Source organism: Hemibagrus wyckioides, linkage group LG10, assembly GCF_019097595.1.
Source record: "Hemibagrus wyckioides isolate EC202008001 linkage group LG10, SWU_Hwy_1.0, whole genome shotgun sequence".
In the NCBI taxonomy this organism is placed as follows: Eukaryota; Metazoa; Chordata; class Actinopteri; order Siluriformes; family Bagridae; genus Hemibagrus; species Hemibagrus wyckioides.
Genome location: NC_080719.1, coordinates 17,939,443 through 17,962,971, shown reverse-complemented (window position 1 = coordinate 17,962,971; position 23,529 = coordinate 17,939,443). Strand labels below are relative to the sequence as shown.

At 39.0% G+C, this 23,529-nt stretch overlaps 3 protein-coding genes across 6 annotated transcripts; all 3 read right to left on the bottom strand.

Moving 5' to 3' along the window:
• Positions 1–48: 48 nt before the first annotated feature.
• Positions 49–603, bottom strand: LOC131360693 (transmembrane protein 275-like). The gene has a single exon (XM_058401344.1). The coding sequence runs from the start codon at positions 601–603 to the stop codon at positions 49–51; it is 555 nt and encodes a 184-aa protein (XP_058257327.1).
• A 2,965-nt stretch (positions 604–3,568) lies between these two features.
• mknk1 (MAPK interacting serine/threonine kinase 1) lies at positions 3,569–13,615 on the bottom strand. 3 transcript variants are annotated; one of them, XM_058401478.1, is made up of 14 exons: positions 13,511–13,615; positions 11,445–11,539; positions 10,310–10,397; positions 10,100–10,204; positions 9,114–9,211; positions 8,957–9,036; positions 8,764–8,837; positions 8,543–8,647; positions 7,529–7,584; positions 6,855–6,950; positions 6,551–6,745; positions 5,553–5,717; positions 5,373–5,416; positions 3,569–5,064 (listed from the first exon to the last, which is right to left on the bottom strand). In XM_058401478.1, exons 2-14 carry the CDS (start codon positions 11,496–11,498, stop codon positions 4,845–4,847), a joined length of 1,380 nt encoding a protein of 459 aa, XP_058257461.1. In that variant the 5' UTR covers positions 11,499–11,539; positions 13,511–13,615; the 3' UTR covers positions 3,569–4,844. The 3 variants fall into 3 exon arrangements, with proteins under 3 accessions (XP_058257461.1, XP_058257463.1, XP_058257462.1); XM_058401480.1 differs by having other exon boundaries at positions 3,569–5,061; XM_058401479.1 differs by having other exon boundaries at positions 10,100–10,201.
• Positions 13,616–15,389: 1,774 nt separating this feature from the next.
• On the bottom strand, positions 15,390–21,836 carry mob3c (MOB kinase activator 3C). 2 transcript variants are annotated; one of them, XM_058401489.1, is made up of 4 exons: positions 21,486–21,836; positions 18,090–18,586; positions 16,670–16,872; positions 15,390–16,469 (listed from the first exon to the last, which is right to left on the bottom strand). In XM_058401489.1, the coding sequence occupies exons 2-4, from the start codon at positions 18,505–18,507 to the stop codon at positions 16,440–16,442; spliced, it is 651 nt and encodes a 216-aa protein (XP_058257472.1). In that variant the 5' UTR covers positions 18,508–18,586; positions 21,486–21,836; the 3' UTR covers positions 15,390–16,439. The 2 variants fall into 2 exon arrangements, with proteins under 2 accessions (XP_058257472.1, XP_058257471.1); XM_058401488.1 differs by having other exon boundaries at positions 21,537–21,835.
• Positions 21,837–23,529: the final 1,693 nt, after the last annotated feature.

Below are 23,529 nucleotides of genomic sequence, written 5' to 3'. Positions count from 1 at the left end.
TGCTTCTTGCAGACTTGAAGATTCAACATTGTATAGACGACCTAAGGGTTATGTATCTCTCTCCTCATATGAGCTAAGCGGAACCATATCATCTTCTCTTGGTGACAACTGACAATATGGATGACTTCCATTTGGAAGTTTAGCAGTCTCTGATGGGTGGAGCATGACAGCAGGTAGGTGGGTGGGACTAGAGTGGTGAGAGGAGCATTGAGAGTTACTCGGGCTGAGCTGAATGGCCGTGGTGTCCTGCAGCGTGTGCTCGCTGGTCTCCATCTCGAATGCGGTTCCACCCATTAAGCCCCAGTGGACCGGTCTTGTGTTGTCATGAGAAGAGCGAGCTGAAGGCTGGCGACTAAACATGCAACACACAGCAAAAAACGACAGTGCCACCAGCAGGAGGAGGGGCCCGATGATGATGGGTGGGTTGTTGGCAGGCAGCATCTTAGCAAAGCCGAAAGCACCCACGAGAGTGATGTTGATCCCAGCCAGCATGAGGCATAGTCCACAAGCGCAGCACAGAGCCGGAGACGGCTGGCTGTGCGGACGCAGGGACCGCTTCTTCTTCACTGCAGCTGGATGTGGGTCTTGTTCGGAGCATAGCATCCTCCCTGTGCAGTCTGGTCACTTTCTCAGCACTTCCTTTTCAAGGTCAAGACAGAGACAGGGAGTGGGACAGACAGTGATGATTAATGAATGCAGCAGGGAGGGAATGGAATAACATTTACTGTTGTGCTAATATCCGTCCGGCTGTGTGTCATTTCAGAGGGAACTCTCGGGAGGGGCAATTCAATTAGTGCAGCCAAGTCCAGATGACTGCAATGATGAGCAGCTTTGTAAATGGCTCAAATTACTGTGCCATATAACTTTATTACTTGGTATGTCTGTGAAAAGATCTTTTGGACAGGCTTTGGGGCTGTAAATGTCTGCTTGAGTCATTAACCAGGAATATGGCATACGCTTTTCTTTGTGGACACGTGTTTATTTCATTGTGCACACACTGGCTAAGATAAGGAAATAGGCCAAATCAGAACCATTGGCTTCTGATACTGTTACTAAAACATACCAGAGTATAGTACAAATAACAGAAGGTGTAACAACAGTCTTGGATAATGACACTGGGTCTGTGGAAGAAATATAATATCTCTAAAAGTCAAAATAACTTTCAAACAGGTCGACTACCATCTGATACAATTAGTTCTCTGATTTTGCAATTCAGTTAAAAAGTCCACACAATTCTTTACAACTCACAAAAACAAAACCACGTGTCTGTTAGTCTATAACATTTAACATCAAATTGATTATGCTACACATTTTGTACATACAGTATACATAGATGTATAGATTTCACACTTACCAAAGAGTTTATATTTCCAGCTTTAGAAAGTAGATGCTCTGGGTATATGCCAATGTTTTTACGCGTTAAAGTAGATCGATTGGCTCTGAAATGCACAGCAGCACCGGCTTTAACCAGGGAGCCATCCAGCTGTTCCAGCCAACTGATCTCCGTGGTCTCTTCCAGATGATTTATAGAGAAAGATCCGGCTGAGAACACCTCATTCCACGCCCACCACCATCTGCACTCCAGACCAAAGAGGCGCCATGCCTTATTCCATTATATTGCATGGACTTTAATACTCCGTCTCTACCTGCTACAGTTTTCATATTTATATTTTAGCTCTCTGTGAAAGAGTGTGTGTACAGGTGTGTACAAAGGTCTGGATAGAATTAGGACATAATGAGATGAGAAAGGTTTAAGGGGTCTCATTTCTTTTTTTGTTATCATAAGTAGAAAAAATAGCCAAGTATTATATTTTAAGGAAAAGTGAATCTGTTATCATTAAATGGTATCTTTCTTTCTTATTGCGTTTCTCCATGCATGCATGCAGAGGTAGGGATTGTATAGCAACAGATGGCATAAGGTGGACCATGTACACTGGAAACTGAGTGTAAACAATCGCGTATCTCTCTTTAAAGATAGACATATACGATAGGACAACTGGACTGTAGTCCGTGGTACGACATGTTAGCCCAAGATGGCTAACAAATGAACGGCTCTGTTATTATTCGATGGCATGTCGGGTCCACTTCAAATCGATACAAAGACATTCTGAGTGAACAGTTTTATTCTAGGGTGTGGTCTCTTCCAGAAATGACCGTATCCACAAGGAACGAGAAATTGCTAAATTGTTTGAGGAGTATGAGAATGATGTACATCAGATGCTGTGGCCATCACCATCACCAGATCTGATCCTAATTCAATATTTATGAGAGACTTTGGACAGCAGTGTTAGATAGCACTCTCCACAATCCATCATCACAACACCAACTGAGGGAATATCAGGGATGATGGGGGAAGACGGAGAACAGTCTGATTGATTCCAGGTACATGTAGAATCCATGCCAAGAAGCTTATTATGGAGGTCCAACAGAAGCATTGTGTTGTCCCTTTTATTTTATCACCTTTCTGAATAGCAATAATAGGAGATACTATGGATGACTCCAGTGTTGTGAATTTTTTGTTGTTGAGCCCCATTCTGGCTGAACAATCCATCATTCCACTATTTGTTAAAGTCTTACAATGTCCTTGCTCAAGAGCCTAACGATTTTAGCTTGGCAGTCCAGAGGCTTGAATTCTGACCTTCTGATCAGTGACCCAGAGCCTTAAATGCTTAGCCGCCACCACTATATGGCCAAAACTATGTGGATGCTTAACCATGACCTCATATGTGGTTCTTCCACAAACTTTTACCACATGATTATCTAGAACATCTGTGCATTACAATTTCCCTTCACTGGAACTACAAGCTCCTGTACAAGTAAGGTCCACTGAGACATAGTTAGCCAAGGTTGGTGCGGAAGACCTTGAGTGTCCACAAGAGCCCTGACCTCAACCCCGCTGAACACTTTTGGTATGAACTTCATGCCAGGCCTCCTTTCTCAATATCAGTGCCTAACCTCATTAATGCTTTGAGGCTAAATGGCACAAAACACCAAGCAACATTACAAAATTTAGTAGAAAGCCTTCATGGAGGCTGTTATAAAATATTAAAGCTATGCTTTATGAATAGGATAATTAACCAGAACATTTGAGTGGCATGTTCAACTCTCCACACTTTTGACCATTTGCAGATGTTTAATCGGGACTGTAAATTTTATTGGTAGGCATTAATACCAACTGGATGGAAAAGAAAGGAATGGCACATTGATTAATATGGGATCCTCAGTAAAGTATGGTATCAGCAGTATTTGTAAGCACTGTCCATTATCATCTATAAGCTACTCTTATCAGGTTTGTAATGAACCTTCATGACAGTTTTGATATACAGGCTCCCCTGGTTCCCCAAAAAACCTTCCTGGTGGTCCAAAACTTAATAAGTAAAACAGAAGGTTACTTATGTAGCCTTATCTATATGTGAGGAACACCAGGTCCCCTGGGTCACTCAGACTGACAAAAATGGCCAGTGTGTCAAACGGTCACAAGGTGGCGCCTTTGCTATATAGAGAAACCAGACACTATAGAAGGGACAAAAAATTTAACATGACTCTATGGATTCTAAAGAGCTGAACATTACAAACAATCATTTTATTCATTCAGCAAGAAGATGAGACCCTGGGTCTGGGTCTCAGCAGCCCCACAGACCACCCTAGAAGCTCTGGGTGCATGAGGGAGAATTCCACTTAAATGGGACAACAGCTCACGTTCACTACACTCACTCACACCGAGTGGCAAACAGCCAGTTACCTGCATGTTTTATTTCTTTTTTTGGACAGTGTTAGGAGAGCAGAGAAGCCGGAGGATAATGAAATTGCACTCAAGACCCTGGAGATGTGAGGTGCATATTACCTGCTTTCCTTCCAGCATTATTATCATTTTAAATGTACATCACTATAATAAACATATTTTCAAATTAGTTTTGGTGTGGTAATGCTGTGGAAGCGCTGAATGATTTCTAGAGTAATGACACAAAGAGCGTTCCTCTCATTAAATAAAATCTCTATTACAGAACATTAAAAACTCAAATGCAAATAAAACCTTGTAATATAAAAACAGTGAAAGAGCCGAATGTGCAGAACAGCATAGAGATGAGAAAGAAAAAAAAAAAAAACTCTGATATTATAGATGTACAAAACCTATTGACATTACAAGTGGGGGGGGGTGAAAGACTTTTCACAATAGTCTGGCCATTATGTACAAAATACATGCTACCTTCTGGCATGTTCTGTAACATTGCTGAGCCCTGTGCCTGATAAAATGTGCAAACTGAATTAAAAAAAAAAGTATAATGAATATGATGTGCATATAAATATATGCCCATCTATCACTACTGAACAGTATTTCTACGGCATAAAATATCAAATGCCTTGGAAATATTTCCAAAAAAATCACAAAATAAATGTACAAATATGTAAAAACGGCAAGTGCATAAAGTAAACTCATCACCTCAAATATATAAAGTTGGGAGATACAAGCAAGCTGAGAACAATTACAGTAATACTTAATGTAGATGCGCACACCTTATTTCTAAGCACCCTTAAATGGCTAAAAATCAGCAATAAATATTTAAATATTCATAAAATATCTCACAGCTTCATACTTTTAGAATGCTAAACACTGGGTATGTGGTCCATCATGAATTAGGACACCCCTTAAGGATGTAGTTTTGAGAATTCGCACCTTTTGTAGCTCTGCTGTAATGCATAACATTAATAGTATTATGAAAATATATGTAATATGTGTTAACACGTCTTAACATGATGTCCACTGCTTATGTGATCACCGGTGGTACTGAGCATTGTTCAGGAATAAAACGTTCTGACTTGCTACTTGTTTGCCTTGTGTGAGGTCACTCTGGAACCTGAGTAGTGTTCAGGTATTGGCTGGTGCTGCGGCGGGCGTGAGCCTGTGCCCTGCGTCTTGCTAGTCTGGAGTTGGAGGGGGGAGAAAGTCTCATGGAGCACATGATGGCACTGTTATCCTCCTGCTCTTGGTCCTGCTGCGACAGCTGCCTGTTAAATGCTATAGCCTCCGCCGCAAACTGAGTCAGGTCCTTAGTGCTGAACCTTCTGGAAACAACATGAACTGCCAGTTAAAATCTAGACACATGTGTGATATAAATAAGACACTATATGAACAGCATTCTGAGATTATTATTATATAACACCTGGCACCACTGAGATTCTCACAATCCATGTGTGATTTGTCAAACTGCTCATTTGCACAGTGCACACTTCTGCAATATCAAGTCCAGAATAAAAATAACTAGTATTAAATAACACATGACCCAACCCCACAGCAAATTAGACAAACTTTAACACAACTGTCCCATGAAGCCGTAATAAGCTTAAAAAAAGAAAAGAATAAACTTGAATACCTTTGTAAGACGTGTGGAGTTGGAAGACCTCTTTCAGGAGCATTCTGGAAAGAAAAATGCATAAATGTTTAAAACACAAAAATGCAATGGCAAGGAATTAATTTCCTGCATTTCTGCTTGGGATTAATAAAGACTTGGGTCAAAAGTAAAACGGAGAAAGAGGAAGAGAAGCAGACTCACCCCCTGAACCCATGGGTGCTGCAAGACCTGAGCGGCACTTAGCCTTAGTGTGGCGTCTCGCACCAGCAGCCGAGAGATTAAGTCTTTGGCACCATCTGAGATGTGAGCCCAGTCCCGATCTGCGAACTCGTACTTTCCCTCCTGGATCCGCTCAAACAGGCTGTTCTGTACACAGGACATGCCAGCACTTTCAGTCCCACAGTAACTGTCAGAATCAATTTTACTGTGTGAATATTATTAAAATATTCATATATACATATAAAGCAAAATTCTGCATTCTACAAGTATAACATTCTTTCAATAAATTTTAATCATTGTGATGCTTGACATGTTAAAATCGTTTTGGTTCAAAAGCATTTTTATAGATATTTTGTTATGAGATATATTTGGAAGATCATGTTTTAATCATCTAAATGCCCAATACCCTAGAGGTCAGACATAATTTCTACAAATATGCCTCACATTTTCTGAATCTCTGGAATTCTACTAGAGATATAGTGTGCTGTGTATTGGGAATGGTTTGAGGTTTCGACTTTGGCCTCCAAAATTCCCCAGATCTCAATCCCATCATTCATCTATGGGATTGTGCCGGACAAAGAAGTCTGAACAGAAGAAAGTCTGGACTGAAAGGATCTATTGCTAAAGTCTTGGTGCCTGATACCAAAGCACACCTTGTGAAATCTTGTGGAGTCCATGCGACGATGGATCAGAGCTGTTCTGGTGACACAATGGGGACCTATGCTAAATTATGCAGGTGGTTTTAATGTCATGGCTGATCTGTATAATTTTTGTAGCTGAGCTGGACATCATCAGGCCATTGAAAGTTCACAGGCACATTTTTTGACCAATTCTGCCAACACACTGGTAGATTTTGAAGTTCACACCTCCAATTTTTAAAAGGAATTTGACAGTCTTGATAGGCAGCACATTAAAATCCATGTAACTGCAAGTGTGATATACTTATTGGCATATGTATGTAGCTATATGATTAATCTTACCTGGCATGCACGACAAGTTTCCCCTTGTTCCCAGCCGCAGTTAGTTCCACAGTGGCCAGTAAAAGGTGGGCTACCGCTAAGCAGAATGTACAGGATCACCCCGAGGCTCCAAAGATCACATCTCTTATCGTAGAACGAGGCTTCATCTGTAAATACTTCCACCACCTCTGGAGCCATGTACTCAGCTGAACCACACTACAGAAAAAAAACCCCAAACACTCATTTTTGAAAAGCACACTTTAAATGAATCTGATCATTTTCATGATAAAGGACAGGAACATGTTTAAAATGTGTGTACACGTACTGGTGTAGTAAGCTCAGGTGTTGTTATGGGAGTACAGGCACTGTTCAACTTCACACCACTTCCCAAGTCAAAATCACAGATCTTCACAGGAGACACCTACAAACACAGACACATGTACAGATAACACCACTTTAATCTGCTGACCTTGAGCACTGTACAGATTCTGATGTTTTTAAACTTGTCATGATGTAAAGAATATCTTGGACTTTTACAGGGAAGTACTTCCCCCTACCCCTGTACTATCCCCACATTTTATATTATTACTACATAGAACTGAAATGAATTGAATTTGACTTGTGAGTAATGAATCTACATGTAAAAAAAAAAAAAATCTTAAAATCTATAATTGCGGGCAATTTAAAAATTGTAGGAGTTGTAGAGTTGTGATTGAATAAGTATTCACTTATGTGCCTACGTGACTACGAAAGAGGCATCATCATTATTGTTATTGCAGCCAAAAGCAAACAATGACCATGGCACTTGTGTAATAGTGACTCATTCACAACAGGTGACTCTCATGCAGGTCGTGATCAGACGGTCAACAAGAACCCCTTTGTAGATTGCAAAAGTAAATAAAAAATGTTAAAACTTAGCGTTTATTCAAATATTTTTCCCTTGGTAAAAGCTACATCAAAAACATTCACTACTAGTGTGAGGAATCAGTAGAATAATACCTTGTCAACATATTCGCACAGGATATTTTCAGGCTTCAGGTCCCGGTGAGCAATTCCTGAAAAGAAAATTTCATAATAATTTTAATTCTTCGTTTTTATGTTGTTAAAAGCAAAAATGATCATCTTACTGTTTATAAGCCCATGACCTAATACAACACTAAAACTTTTCTAATTCATTTTAACCAGCTGAGATCTGTTTTATATGGAGAGGAAGCAGTATTTATTTCACTTTTTCAACCTTATGTATCAGTTAGCACTTGGTAAGCACTATAAGACCGTCATACCAGACCCTTGTGTCTAATGTTTTCCACAAAGAGCCAGTGTGGATGCAGGTTTTCATACCAATCAAGCTGACTCTACCTGTTTAAGATTTTTGCATTCAGTAGACTCAAGTGTGGCTTCTACTTGGAGGGAATGAAAATCTGCACCGACACTGACCCTTTTCGGATAAGATTGGTTCGATTCCCAGCCAGTGCCCAAACCCCAGCCGGTCCCAAGCCCGGATAAAAATGGGAGGGTTGTGTCAGGAAGGGCATCCGGCGTAAAACCTGTGCTAAGTTGTTGTGCAGCCCAGTCGGTCCGCCGTGGCGACCCCTCACACACGTAGGGAGCAGCCGAAAGATCAACAACATTGGACATCCGTGTTCTAGTGTATTGGGGTCTGGTATGATACCATACCAGAAGAGTATATACTATATTATACTATATTAATCCATCTTGGATTTCACACCTACCATAGGAATTTGAAATAAAATAAAAACAAAAAATGAAAATATAAAATAAATGTAAAACACAAGCTTGTTTGAAAACACTTTCATTTGAAGCTTTCACGTTTTATACAATACAAACACTTGTAGTGTAATGTACTACAAATCTTAACCATCAAACTCATAGACTTATTTGAATTGAACGATTACAACCAAGCTCAGCTTTAGAGGAATCCTGCAGCCCTAGTGTACAATATATGATTAACCAGATGGTTTCATTGACCTATGAGGAATGAGGAAACACTACCTTTAGTGTGTAAGAAGTGCAGTGCTTGTGCTATATCCCTCACAACACGACTGGCTTCCCTTTCATCAAAGTGCTTCCTCCTTTGGATGTGTGTTAAAATAGAGCCTAAAGGGCGAGCCGATAAACACGGAAGTGAGAGACATAAATTGAGTAATGATCACTGAATCGGCTCTTTCAGCGGGTTTTATGATCTGCTTGTAGTTTTGTTTAGAGAGCTGTACCTCCACACAGCTTCTCAAACACCAAATAAAAGCAGCTGTCGTCCTCAAAAAACTCAGTGAGCTCGAGAATGTTCCTGTCATAAAATACAAAAAGGCATTACCAAGTGCATCAGCTCATTAACGCAATCACAAAAAAATGATTAGCAGATTAGCTGCAACTGTAAACAACACAAGATAATAGCTAAATGCTTACTTATTCCCTTGACACTGATATAATGTCTCCACCTCTCTAAATACCCTGCTTCGACTGTGGCCGGCAATCTTCTCAATAATCTGTGTTCACACACAGTAACAGAGTGTTATTAATTGATATTAATCACTATTATTATGACACTAATATAACACCTCACCTTTACAGCATACTCCTTTCCATTTTGCAGATTCACACATCCTTGAACTTTTGCGTAAGCCCCCTGGCCCAGCACCTCGTCAGTGAGCCTGTACAGATCTGCAGAACAAGAATAAGTTCATTTCAGACTTAGTCAGTTAATTTAACCTCACTATACTGATACAGAGTATGCAATACAGCACTGTGAAAACAGATCCTGTTAGTGCAATCTGGACTTGTAGATGAAAGTAATTTCAACACTTCTCGACTTACTCAGATATGAACACTAAGGACTCAGATTACACCACAATTTATATAACATAAAATAACGGAATCATGCTTTCTATGTATAAATATACACAGATCAGGCATAACATTATGATAATATTGTGAAGATTCCTATTTTGCTGCAAACAGCCCTGACCCGTTATGCACTCTGTATTTTGACACCTTTCTATCAGAACCAGCATTAACTTCTTCAGCAATTTGAGCAACGGTAGCTCGTCTGTTGGATCGGATCACACGGGCCAGCCTTTGTCACTGGTTGGCCACTGTTCCTTCCTTGGACCACTTTTGATAGATACTGACCACTGCAGACTGGGAACACCCCACAAGAGCTGCAGTTTTGGAGATGCTCTGATCCAGTCGTCTAGCCATCACAATTTGGCCCTTGTCAAACTCGCTCAAATCCTTACTCTTGCCCATTTTTCCTGCTTCTAACACATCAACTTTGAGGACAAAATGTTCACTTACTGCCTGATATATCCCACCCACTAACAGGTGCCATGATGAGGAGATCATCAGTGTTATTCACTTCACCGGTCACTGTTGTACCTGATTGGTGTATAAAGTTTCTGATTGTTCAGTGCATGCTTTATAGGCATTTCAAAGTGCTGAAGCAATAAAACACTGGGAAGAAAGTCAATTCAGCTACCTTTATATGACAAAAGCCATCATGGTGATCCATGTACATTCCACACAGTGGACAAACAGGTTTAAAGGAATTACCTTTGAATGTTCCTACGGAGCTGTCGACTCTCCGAGTCCTACGTTTCTTCTTCCTTCGCATCCCTGCATCCTTAATGTCCACTGGCTGACTGCTCTCTGTCGCTACTTCACACAAAAAAAGAATGCACTCATAACACTCATTTCTTTGTACTAAACTGCTTTTAGAACGGAGTCTAATCTCTGTATTCAATTGAATTAGGATCCCTGTACCTGAAGAGTTCTGGGCAGCACAGTAAGAAGGAGCAGGAAGCTCCACAACATTATCAGATGGTCCAGACGCCAAAGAGTTACTGGTCACCTGAGGAACAGAGAATCGCATGCAAATCAGACTGAAAAGCCTTATAGTCATAATCGCTGGTTCATCTTTAATCAGGTGAATATAAGGATTACAGTTACACAGTGTTAGACTTTGAGTTTACATTAGATTTTTAGGCAACCAGACTATAATAATAATAATAATAATAATAATAATAATAACAATAATCAACAGCATTCGTGATTTGTCCGCCCCTTGCCTTTGAATGTTATGAGTGTATTATCCTGAACGTCCCAGATGAGAGTTTGGCTGACTTCATTCTGACTTGTGGATAAATATAGACAGAGGGTTGTGTAATTACAGAGTCTGCTTTATGTGTGCTTCCACAAAGGCAGCTTGCCAGGTAAGAGAAAAGAGCACAGAGTGAGTGACATTTACAGGAAAATCCAAACGGTGCCCTAGAATGACTGGAACTTGAATCTTACTGCAGCCAAAATAACAAACAGTCGTGACACTTCAGCAAGCGTCATGAATATAAATAGTGTCAGATGTACAAACTCTAACTTTAAACTCCACGTCTTATCGTGAATAGAGCGAGCCCATAATTGAAAGGTTGTTATGGCATCTAATTCATTAAATATGAGCTCACTCTCCTCGGTCTTTCTGTCAGATAAGCCCAACTAACCCAAGGCAGACTAAATTATAGTGATCATACAGTAAGCATTCACCCATGTGGTTCATGTAGTATTCTGACTGACCCTCTATGTTTTTTTTTTTTTTTTTTTTAGACTTACTCCAAAATGGATTCAATTATATTTTTCCACTATATTTTGCTATAAAAAAAAAATAAAAAATTCTAAGCTATGTGATAAACTGTTAATGTTTTTCCATTATGGGGCCTTTTGAGCAGAGAGATGAGATTAATAAAAGAAAAATATTAAATGAATTCTAATCTATTTATAGGAACAAATCGAGCAAGTCAAAGGCTCTTATTAATTTCCGAATGCATTATATCCTTCTTGAGCTGTATTGTGTGTTAATTATTTTGCAAACAGTGTCTGTCTCTGCAATGCCGTCCGGTTAAATTACCTGGCACGTGCAGTGAAGCGCCTGCCGATCCGAGTGCTCACTGTTCCTCACCATGTCTGCGAGCCGGAAAGAAAAGCAGTGGCTTCCTCACATCACTATATTAAGAAAAAAAGAATAGGAAAATGTACAGTTAAGATCATCCATAGAGAACGATTCATAAACACTTGATTTTTTCTTTTCTGAAATATTGCTGATCTTCATCGCTGAAAATTTAAAGGAATATTAGCCGTGGGTTATACCTCTGTTCTACTAGCATGTTTTACAAAATAACTTCAACAAAAACCATTCTGTGGGAAACAGAGTGATCAAAATAACCACTGTAGAACGAAAGAGGATTCTAACTAAAAGTTTTGAAGGTTACAGCTGTCACAAATTCGTAGGAAGTATAGAGGCCCTTGCTTTGAATGACTTCAGCACATCTGTGCCTGCAGGACATCACTAGTTACTCTCACACACACACACACACACACACACACACACACACTATAGACATTGTCACAAAGCAGGTTTATAGAAATCCAGATATATATTTACATCCCTAATGAGTGAGTCAGAGGTGATACTGGCAAGGAAACACCCTGAGACAAGAGGAAGAAACCTTCAGAGGAAAAAGGGAACTAATCCTCTTCTGGGTGACAAAGAAAAAAGAGCCTAAATTATAACCCCTACAAAATTGTATATTATATAGTGAACCAGTAGTGATTGTGTTGAAAGGATGGTCAGTATGGGCAGCAGAGTTTTATGATTACAGCAGAAGTTTGTATGTACATATTTTTTTTTAGGACATTTCAGTAATAAATACAGTCAGCTAGTATTAACTATATGAAGATGGCTCTGGGTCATTAACTGGAAGACCGGGGTTCAGGCCCCTGCACCACCAAGCTGCCACTGTTGGGCCCTTGATCAAGGCCCCCAACTCATCCTGCTCCAGGGGCGCTGACCCTGCACTCTGACCCCAACCCCAAGGATGGGACAGAGTAATGTATGTGAGACAAATAAAGTCATAAAAAAATTTTAAAAAAAAGTCAAGCATACACTTTAAGGCAAAAGAATGTGGACACCACTGAAGAGGATCCATGGTTTCAGAAGGGGATGTCCAACAAATTCATACAGGTGTGATGTTCACGTGTCCACAAACTATTGACCATGTAGTGTACACTGATAGGGATTGTAGTCCCAGAAGGCAGGTTTCATCCATATCTCAATAATTAAGTGGAGAAGACTCATATTTGTATACATAACTACAGTTCCTTGAGCTTCTGGACTGGCTGATATCTCTGTATCTCTCTCTAACAGCAGCAAAGTTAGGAAACCTGAAGAGAATGTATTTTAGTCATTACCAACACTATCAGCTATTTTATATGTTTGTGTACGATTTGTTTTATTTCCTTTTATAAAGAGACTGAAACGCGATTCCATTCATCTTTCCTGGACCTAAACCGGATTAAACCGGCGCGGTGATCGGCAGCTTCAATAAAGCGCTCGCTCGCGAGAATCAACACGCCTCCGCTGGTCACGTGACCAGACGCTTAAAAGGAAGCGTCCACTGCATAGCGAACATATTTGAACCTTTCAGTCACAGGGTTTTTATCTCGCACAGGGATAAAACATCACGCATGACTAATACTTTACAACTTAAACGAAATAAGGGACTGTTCACACGTTTTCTAATTTTCTGTCAGTAGCCTGGAAGCTAAAATAAACCAGTAAATGCCGGAAACTCTTTCATCATAAACACACCCAAACCCACACACACCGGCGGGAGGATACCGGTTATGTATTCTCCTATGTATATAAAGACATATACAACTACCATTCCAGTCTCACTTCAGGCTTATTGCACATAATAACGCAGTAACATAGTTAATATCACACCATATCTTCAGACTATCTCTACAGTCTCCCCGTGCTAAATGAAGGCACAGTCCAGTAAAGCTGATGTCTGCTGAAACCGCTGCAGATACTGTTACAAAAAAATGCACACAACTATCTTAACTGTTTCAAAGCCTGTACATTAAACACACTGAGTTTAATCAAAATCTATTAAACAAGAACATCGGGCAAACCTGGAAACTGCGTCCAAATAACTCTATTTGCGTCTTCGCCGCCTCAGCCTCCGCCTGCGTCCAGAATGCGCGCGAGAGGCGGGAATAAAGAGGAGGAAACACAACACTGCCCGGCCCCGCCCATCACATATATAAGCCTGTCTTCTATTGGTCTATTGCGACAGAAGCGTGATGACGCAAACGGACGGAAGTTTTACTCAATGACTCAGTTCTGTTTTTTTTTTAAGTGATGGACCATTTTCAGTCACGAGCCAGAAAAGGGAGCTTAGTGAAATTGACCCCAGTGCCTTTGGTGGTCATAATATTAATTTGTGAGCTCTAGACTATTTGTTTTCACACCATTACCCAGTTGTATAACACAGAAAATGGCTGCTTCACACGTCATTGTGAAACCCTGGATGAAATGTCATTGATCTTTCAGCTGCACCCACACAACAACTTGGCACAGGTTTTACACCAGATGCCCTTCCTAACACAACCCTCCCATTTTTTAATCCAGGCTTGGGTCCAGCACTGCATCCAGTGGCTGGGGATCAAACCCAGGCCTTCCACATGGTAGGCAAGAAACCTACCACTGCCCGAACCCTAGATGAAATAAAGAATGAAAAGACAAACCAATAAAACACATGCATGTGAAAATTCACACATTAAAGCATAAATAAAACAAGCCTGAAAGCTAGCTGAGGTCACTTTGTTTTCACGCAGCTCAAGTGGACCAAAAAATAAACCACAGATGAATCATACTCAATCCACCTCCAAAAATGGGCTGAGAAAAGCTTGCGAGTAGTTGTGTTGTTTCGTGACCACATAAAATGCTAGAAGGTGTGAAACCACACTTTGATATGATACTGGTCTGAAAAAAAAAGGCAGCTGCCTCCTTTCCTTTGCTTTCTCATAAGTAAGTCATCGTATTGTTAGGACAGCTCTTCAATATCCACAAAAAAGGCTTGAGATGGGCTTTAGAGACAGCATACAGCACCATACTGTCGTACGCTAATTGTCACAAACTTTAAAGTCCATCAGGCAACATGGAAAAAAGTATTAAAGGAGAAAGAAGACAGAATATTCTGTACATACTACAGTTATTTAAATGTTAAGCAAAAATAACTTATTTTTCCAGAATCCTCTCTCCTCTTGTTTTCTGTTACCATATTAAAGCCAAGTGCACTGGATTATGGTATATGAAGTACAGTGAAGGATGTATCTGTCTTCAGATAAAGGAACTTCACAAGGTCACATCAGATACTAAGTTTTGATTCAGACATGACTTCCTGACTCGGCCTGAATACAGCCTGAAGCAGTAGACAGCATTCTTATGTTTTGGACAGAACCAGTCTTGGGTTCATATTGTGCATCAAAGGTTCATTTATTAAGCTAATTTGATATTATTCTGACCTTTTACTCTCTTGATTCTCTCATTTTTGTAATAAATGGAGAGAATTGATTCTCAGCTCAGTTTGTAAATATGCCTTTATGTCATGCCTTTATGAGTTTCCTCTAGGTTCCCTGGTTTCCTCTTACTTCCCCAAAAACATGCAGGTATGCAGACTGGCTATTCTAAATATAGTCTGATGCATGAATGAGTAAATAGAATCGTTTAACAAGGGACGTTATCTCAAAATAGCTTTACAGGAATAGAACTATTCAGAATAAAAATGGCAAAGTTTAAAATTTACATTGATATTTATCCCTGATGAGCAAGCCAGAAGTGACGGTGTTGAGGAAAAAAGCTCCCTGAGATGAGGAAGAAGCCTTGAGAGGAACCAGACCGGAAAGGGAACACATCCTTATACGGCAGAGTGAAGTTAAATAATAACCTTTCTACAAATATATATAAATATAATGAATGAATATATGAATCAGTGTTTGATTTGTACCCATTGTTTAATACACATTATAATCCAAGGTCTTTCTCTCAACCAATATCAAATATTTCTTTTATGTTGCACATGAATAATAATAATAAAAATAATACAAAAACTCTTTACTTTTCAGAAAGAACGAATTCATGCAAGAGGTTTCTGAAACACTATGTACACAGTAATGATACAACAGCTCAGCTCTGGACACTAGGGGGCCATAAATTTCAGTACACCTGGGGCAAGAAATTATCGCCTGTCTTCCCTTTACGTGGCTAAATGATCTATTTGACACTCACATACTCTTTTTATATGTACAGCGAATTTTACAAAACTAATAGCCAGAAAATAAATTATGATATATAAGAGTGCTAGGACTTGGTTGTGCTGCAATAAAGCTCTCTTTTAAGACTACCAGCAGAAAGTAAACAGTTAGTTTGGTTGTTCAATAAATTCTTAGGATAATCATTTGGTGCTGGAACGACGTATAAATAAAAATAATACAAAAACAGCAAGTACGCATTCACATAAAATCCATGATACATGCCAGAGAAATAACGGCCCAGTCGACCCTTCGGCAGTGGTTGCTGCATTAAGGAGACCAAGAATGTTGTGTTTCAAGCTCCTCCGAGTTCTCAGGTGTTTAACATGTCCCAGCACAGCTCCAGAAAACACAAGGCACAAGTCAGTATTCTCATCAAGGGAAAAAAAAGTCTACACTTTTTGTGTCAGATTTTTCAAATCACAGACATCTAATGACGCTGCATAGAAACCTTCCCCATAAAAAACAATATAAAGCAAAAAAAACTGGGAAACTGTTATGATCAAAAAGACTCTTTTGCAGTCTAAAGAAAACCCAAAACAGAAATATAATGATACTGGCTCATATAGCATATTTTAACCATAAAAAACACATTTTGCGGAATATCAAGTCCAAGGCTCATTTAGTAGGATAATATCCTATTAAGGAGAACCTTAAGTCAAAATGTTAACAATGAATGAAAAACTGAGATACTGAGATGATGACCATTGAAGAATAAACGCTGACAGTACATCAGTGTCCTCTTGCTTCAGTTACAGATCCGTTCTGTCATGGGTCTCTGTAGGAAAAGAAAAGACATGAATTTTGTATGGAATTTTGTATGCATGAATTCTGCATGGAATTTTGTTTGTATTTGATATATGGTATCTGGTAACTGATGTCAAACATCTCCACTGACCAAACAGCAGTCTTAACCAGCGCATGTGCTGTAAATAAACTGCTTTAAAAAAAAAAATGTTTTAAACATATCCTTCTCACCAGTGGCTCCAGCTCAGAGTGTTCGATGAGACTAAACTCAGAGATGAAGTAGTAGTAGTGTTTGTAGCAGGTGTTGACATGAGCCTCAGCTCCCATGTTACAGATGCTGTCAAAGTGATGGATGTAAACATGCACAAACACGCGGAAAAGCCGACTTAGGATCTTTTTGCAGACCTGCTGGAAGTTCTTCGGGAAAGGAACCCCTGAAAAGGAGAGAAATCTTTAAAGCCTGGTTTCATGTCATATTCTTGATTAAATGTGTATTAGGGATGGTCCGAGGGCGTGCTGTATACACTGTGTTTCACTGATTTATCAGCTATTAATAGTTTACACACGCCTGGAATGTAACAATTGTAATAAATAAAAAAAAAAAATTAAAATTAAAAAATAATAAATAAAAATAAAAATAAAAATAATAATAATAATAAAGTTTTGTCATAAATAATCTATTCCAGATGTTCATATCTCGTCCACAATACACACTATAAATGAATTTACTTCATATGAACCACTTCAGAAGATTGATTCTTAATCCTGGGTGTTATGACCTGGATGATCAGCGACTGTGATGATGTTTTGTGACAGTTGTAATAGTCTCTTGTTTGTCCTGAGCACTTAAACTGCCCACAGTTCTTCAGAAAAGTCCAGCCTATTTTGCATATGTGACCACTTTCCAACAGTGACGATTTGATGTTGAGAGTCTTATCGCAATTTAGGAAAACTGAACACAATATTCAGTTCACAATATATATTGAACACAATACATTAATAGCCCAGGGGGCAGGAGGTTGGGGTGGAGGAACTGTCTTCTAGGAAAAATATAAATATCTTATGGTGCTTATAAATGCCTGGACTAAATAAAAAAAATAAAAATGAAAAAGTTAAATATCTGTTTACATTATTATGCTGGGCGAATGTTTACACCCCCAGTTTCTAATGTATCATGTTGCCTTCCAGTGGACGTTTGCAGCTTTTATAATTGTTATGTACAAGTTTCTCAGGTGTCCTCAGTGTGAAAAGATTGATCTCAACATTATATAGCCGCTGCTGGAAAGGGGTGAAATGCAAAGAATGTGCAGCAGCTGGAGGATTTTTCCACTCAGATCAAACATGAACATGAGTGCAGCTATCATAAAATGTAATTGCATATGTGTCTTTACTGGTAGGAGTTTAAAAGAAGAATCTGGTGCTTTTGCCAATTCAAGCAGTTTTCATTAAAAAAAAAGCTGCATTGCAAATTTTGCAATAAAACTGCAAAATATTGCCATTTTTGGCCACAACAATCACAAAAAAATCCTGGTGGGACTTTATAGAGGAACCACTGATGTTTGTAAATCTCCTCTTTACAAGTAACAGAGCATTGAAAGAACTATAAATGACGCACTTTAATAAAACATGCAAAAGATGATAGAGGACACACCTATGCGTGTAGGGAAGATATTTTCATTGTTGATGAGCGATTCGATCCAGTCCATCAGAAGGTTCATATACTGGAGGGCTGGGAGTTTGGTGGGCTTCTTGTAATGGTCTCCATCTTGCCATCTGTACTCATAGCGAGGGCCTCCGGACATGACGGGGCAGGTTCTCTCGGTGCAGAATTCGCTGACTGTTCCGTAGATCAGGTTGATACGGTTAAAGAAATCTACCACATGCACCGCAATCCAGTCATTAATGTTCTCTCCCTCAGGTAGTTGAACCACCTTCCTGAGGTCCAGCCCTGACTTTAGTGATGCCTGGGCTCTCTTATACAGCTCAAACCTCTGCGTGCCAGGCTCAAAGCGCTTCCGAGGCCTAAACGTCTTGTCTTTGCTAAACACTTGGCCGAGGCACAGAGCCATGTTTCCAAAGCTTGAGCTAGTAGCAGAATCTCCAGCAAAAATGTCAGGATAGATGAGATGATGTCTCCTGTTTCATCAACTGATGAAGTGATGCATGTGAAAATAATAAAAATAGGGGAAAAAAAATTGAGTCTGTGAAGTTCACAATTTAACCCTTGTGTTAAGTTCACTCTTTGGAACTGTTAGTGTCATTAATAGAGGCATTAATAAGGTTTAAAAAAATAAAAAATAAAAAAATACATAAACAATTTTTTTTTACACATATTGTCTTTATCACAGTCCCAAAAATGTATGATTTATAGATTAATGATTGCAATCACTAGAACATATTTATCAATGAAAAATTTGTTTGTTTGTTTTTGTTAAAGTTATAATTTCTGTAACAAAATATACTATAATAAATACCTTCATGGCATAAATCTAGAAAGAAAAATTGAACAAAGTTTCAATGAGTGTTTATTATTCTGAACTGTTTTATCAAATACATGAGAAACAAAAGATTATTGCAGTCACTGGTTATGAAATACAGCAGATGACTTAGAAGAAATGCGAAAGACTTTTAGTTGAATTATAAAATGGGTCAGTCTGAGCCGAATGCCACACAAGGGTTAAGTCATATTTGACAGAATCAAAGTAGCAGATTTCAGATTTCTGATATAAAAATAGTACTGCAAATGACTTGCAAGGATTTTTTTATAGTCTGGGTTGTGCTGTGGCCTTCTTCGCTGCACAGAATCATTTCATAGCTGTGAGTGCCAAGCTAACAAAGATCCAGAGAGAATTCCGAGCTGTGGTGCGTCTTTGTGTAGTAATGGTACACACTGCTGTACTGACCTGCTGTAGTATTTACTATGTTACTGTGCCCACGTATTCTTTTTGTTTGTATGTTCAGTATTTTGTTCTCCTTATTGTAGCACATTAGAACAGAACAATAAATATACACAATGGAGTGAAAAGATACATTAGATGACTGACTCTCACCGTTTGCAGCATAAAACATTAACATAAACACCTCCTACTGGTCACTAGCCAGTTATGATAAGCAAATTCTTTAGCTGAAACACTTCAGAGCTGAGTAATCATGATCAAGTGGTCAAACAAGCACCAAATTACAGAACAAATAAATGTTAGCAAGAGAAAAATTCCTTTTCCTTCTAATATAACATTGAGTCTCAGATGCTGATATGGTTGGTTCATTCTTTCATCCTTCCTAGCGTTCTCTCTCATGACGGGCTGTCTGCCTTTGCCTGGCACTTTGAAACCAGACTTCTTTTGTTCCTAAAGTTGGATGCATGATGAGATCTGTCGTATCTGAGCTGGCAAGTACACATACGAGTGTTCTGACGCCTCTGAAACAACACTGACTTTAGAGCAAACTTTAGAGCTCTTTGTCTCCTGACTCAATCATAGTGTAATGATTACAGAGAATGAAAGAAAATGAAAAAAAATATATATATAAGGACGAGAATAAGGATAAGAATAAGTTATGAGCCACCTCTAACTGGGAAATAATTCTAGCCAGGTTAAACAAAAAAGTCTGTATTTTCTGTACCGTGACCTACCAGAGCATCACAGGGAACCTGGAGTCTATCCCAGGGGACTCAGGGCACAAGGTGGAGGACAGGGTGCCAAGCCATCAAAGGACACAATCTCACACACCCATTCACACACTATAGACAATTTAGAGATGCTAATCAGCCTACAAGGCATGTCTTTTGGAGAAAACCCCTGAATCACAGTGAGAACATATAAACTTCACACACAGGGTGGTGGCAGGAATCAAACCCCTAACTCTGGAAGTGTGAGGCAACTGTGCTAACCACTAAGCCACTAGTAGTAGACCTAAAAATGATTACAACACACAAATTAATATCTGAGTTTGGAAAGGCAGCAGTTAAACAGAACAGAACATGTATGCTAACCAAGATCACACATGATATAACCCTGTTAGTCATATGACTCCATATTATTGTAGTAGTTGGACACAAGTAAAATATTTTTTACATCTGTACCCGCTACTGTCAGATTTATTGTTGTGCTAATCACGTTGACCATGTGTAACACCATTTTTTTTTTTTTACTAACACTTTCTTAGTTTTTATGCGGTCTGACCACATATGATAAGGGACCAGCATTGTGCCTCTCTCAGGCTTATCCTTTCAATTCACAGCCTCCCTTTTTCCTGTCTTATTGACTCCTGACTGTCTGTAGTCTTTACATATTCTCCTTGGTTCCTGCACAGCTCTATCGACTGAGCGCATTCTGTTGAGACCTGAAATTAACCTTCCTGTTTGGCACAATGATGAGCACGCATCGCATCACAGCGAGCCGCTGACTTACACTGGGAGATTGATGTCATAGTCACACATACTGTATGTGGCTCTGTTTCCACTTTCAGTACAAACTAAATAAATCAATACATTCTTTCACTTTTCCTTACTAACTCTTACAAAAAAATCAGCTCAAATGTCAAAAACAGCCCTTGAGAACCTTTGTGATTTGGTTGTACTTGATTATAGGGTGAAATATATATTAATATATTATATATTATATATATATAAAAAAACTCACTTTTCCTGAAGTATTGCTAGGGAAAATAACTTTTTTGTTACATCACCAACAAGGCTCGTGTAATCTGAACCATATAACTACTGCAGATTTTCTTATCTTACTCTATACTGTGTCTGGGTCATATTCTGGTCCACAGTTACACACCAACATACTGAGGAATGGAGATGAGCTTTGGTGTCTATGTCAAAGCACTAATATATTGATTAAAAGTTTTTATGTCCACATCTGTATTTTGTTTAATGTCTGTGGGTGTGTGGGAGTGAACCGTAATCTACACGTTCTCAGGAACTCGCATGCCTTTCCATATTCCAGAGATCTGTTAAAGCTATAGAGTGTAATGGAATACAGACTTTTAATCGCAAAAGAACAAACTGCAAAAACATCTCACAAAGGAATAGAATACTTACTGAGATAACATGCAGGGGGAAAAAAAAGATAAAGGGTCTTCCCTACGATACCTGGCTTTAGTCCCGTCCTGAATGCTTGGAATGCTGTGGGGATCTGTGGGAAAGCTCAGGAGAAATTCTCTCCCTCCAGTTAGCAGTCAGAGGACATAGATTGCACTGTTGTCTAAAGAATTCTGTCTCAGAAACTGATCAGAAAACTTGACTGAGCTAAAAACAAATAAGACACGAAAAGCAGAGAGAAAAGTTGTTTGGCTTCTCTTCCTGGGAATGATGTCATATCCTGATTTTGTTAGCCAGCCCCTACTGTCTGACTGTGTGTGTATAGATGTGTGTATTTGTGTATGAATGTGTGTGTGTGTGTGTGTGTGTGCACTTAGAAGCAGCTTGGTGCTAAAAAAGGAGGATCTTGTTGGCTGTGGGAGGAGCAGCAACTTCTGCAATTTTATTCCCTCCTCTTCTGTCCTTAGCACTGCCCACAACCACTACTCCCTAAAAAAACTGCCCACTTGGGTTCAGTCAGGTTTGTCATGTGAATCTCACACACACACACACACACACACACTGACATCTGACTGTCTTAAGAGAATATCTGATGTAAGTTTGCAATACACTACACTACGCTACACATTATGAGTCAGTTATATCTTTTCTCTCACTGATCACATCATTCTAGTTTCTTCATGCATAAATGTTAATGTTTTGGCAAAAGTCTAGGTTGTAGTAGAAAAACTAACATACACTGTAGAAAAGATGTATACATTTTACTGAAACTTCAGCAGGTTTGAAAACTTTTTGGATATTTCTTGTCACTTTTACTCGATCTATTGTAAAACACACAAATGCTGTACACATATGCACACTGTGACACACACACACACACACAGACATACACATGCATACATACAAGCTTTCTTTTTCAAACTGTAAATTGTGCTTTACATATTCTCCTCGGTTCCTGCACAGCTCTATCGACTGAGCGCATTCTGTTGAGACCTGAAATTAACCTTCCTGTTTGGCACAATGATGAGCACGCATCGCATCACAGCGAGCCGCTGACTTACACTGGGAGATTGATGTCATAGTCACACATACTGTATGTGGCTCTGTTTCCATCAGTAACACACTACAAACTACATAAATTGATTGAAAAATTCTTCCACTTTTCCACTAACTCTCACAACAAATCAGCTCAAATATCATAAACAGCCCATGAGGACCTTTGTGATTTGGTGGTACTTGATTATAGGGTGAAATATTATAATATAACAATGCTGACCTTTTATATTTTGCATTGTCACTTTGACACTAGATTTTGTTAAATCTTCTTTGACCTCTGTTCTCTATCATCGAGCTGCTGTAATATTTGAATTTCCCCGGTGTGGGATCAGTAAAGTCCTTATCTTATCTTATCTTATCTTATCTTATCCTATCCTATCCTATCCTATCCTATCCTATCCTATCCTATCCTATCCTATCCTATCCTATCCTATCCCATCCCATCCCATCCCATCCCATCCCACATGCACACACTAACACTCTGTAGAAAATGAAGTTCTGTTTAAGTGACCTGGGACTAGAGAAAATCACATTTAAATCTAAATGTAGAAGGCTAATCTGATTCATTTACAGTGCTGTAATTTTCACTTCATTTGATTACCATTGTGGTACTTCTCTGAAATGAAAAACATGTACTAAGACAAATTCATTACATTAAAAAATAATTAAGAAATCATATTTTCAAAAGTAACTAATGCATTTTCATATAACTATTGATCAGCAGGAATATGCCTATTTATTTGCTATCCAACAGATGGAGACATTTCATAAGAGTGAAAGCAAATATGTTTTCATTACAGTAAACTGCTTGTCATACATTTTGAGCAACAAAGAAGAGGAAAAGTGGCAAAAAACAAAACAAAAGAAAAAAAGAAAAAGAAAACAGAAAGCATATAATCTACAGATACTTTCACTTGAACCTGTGTTGTTTTCTTTAGTTCTACAAATGCACTAGAGGCAGAGCTTGTCATTTTATTTCATCACAGGA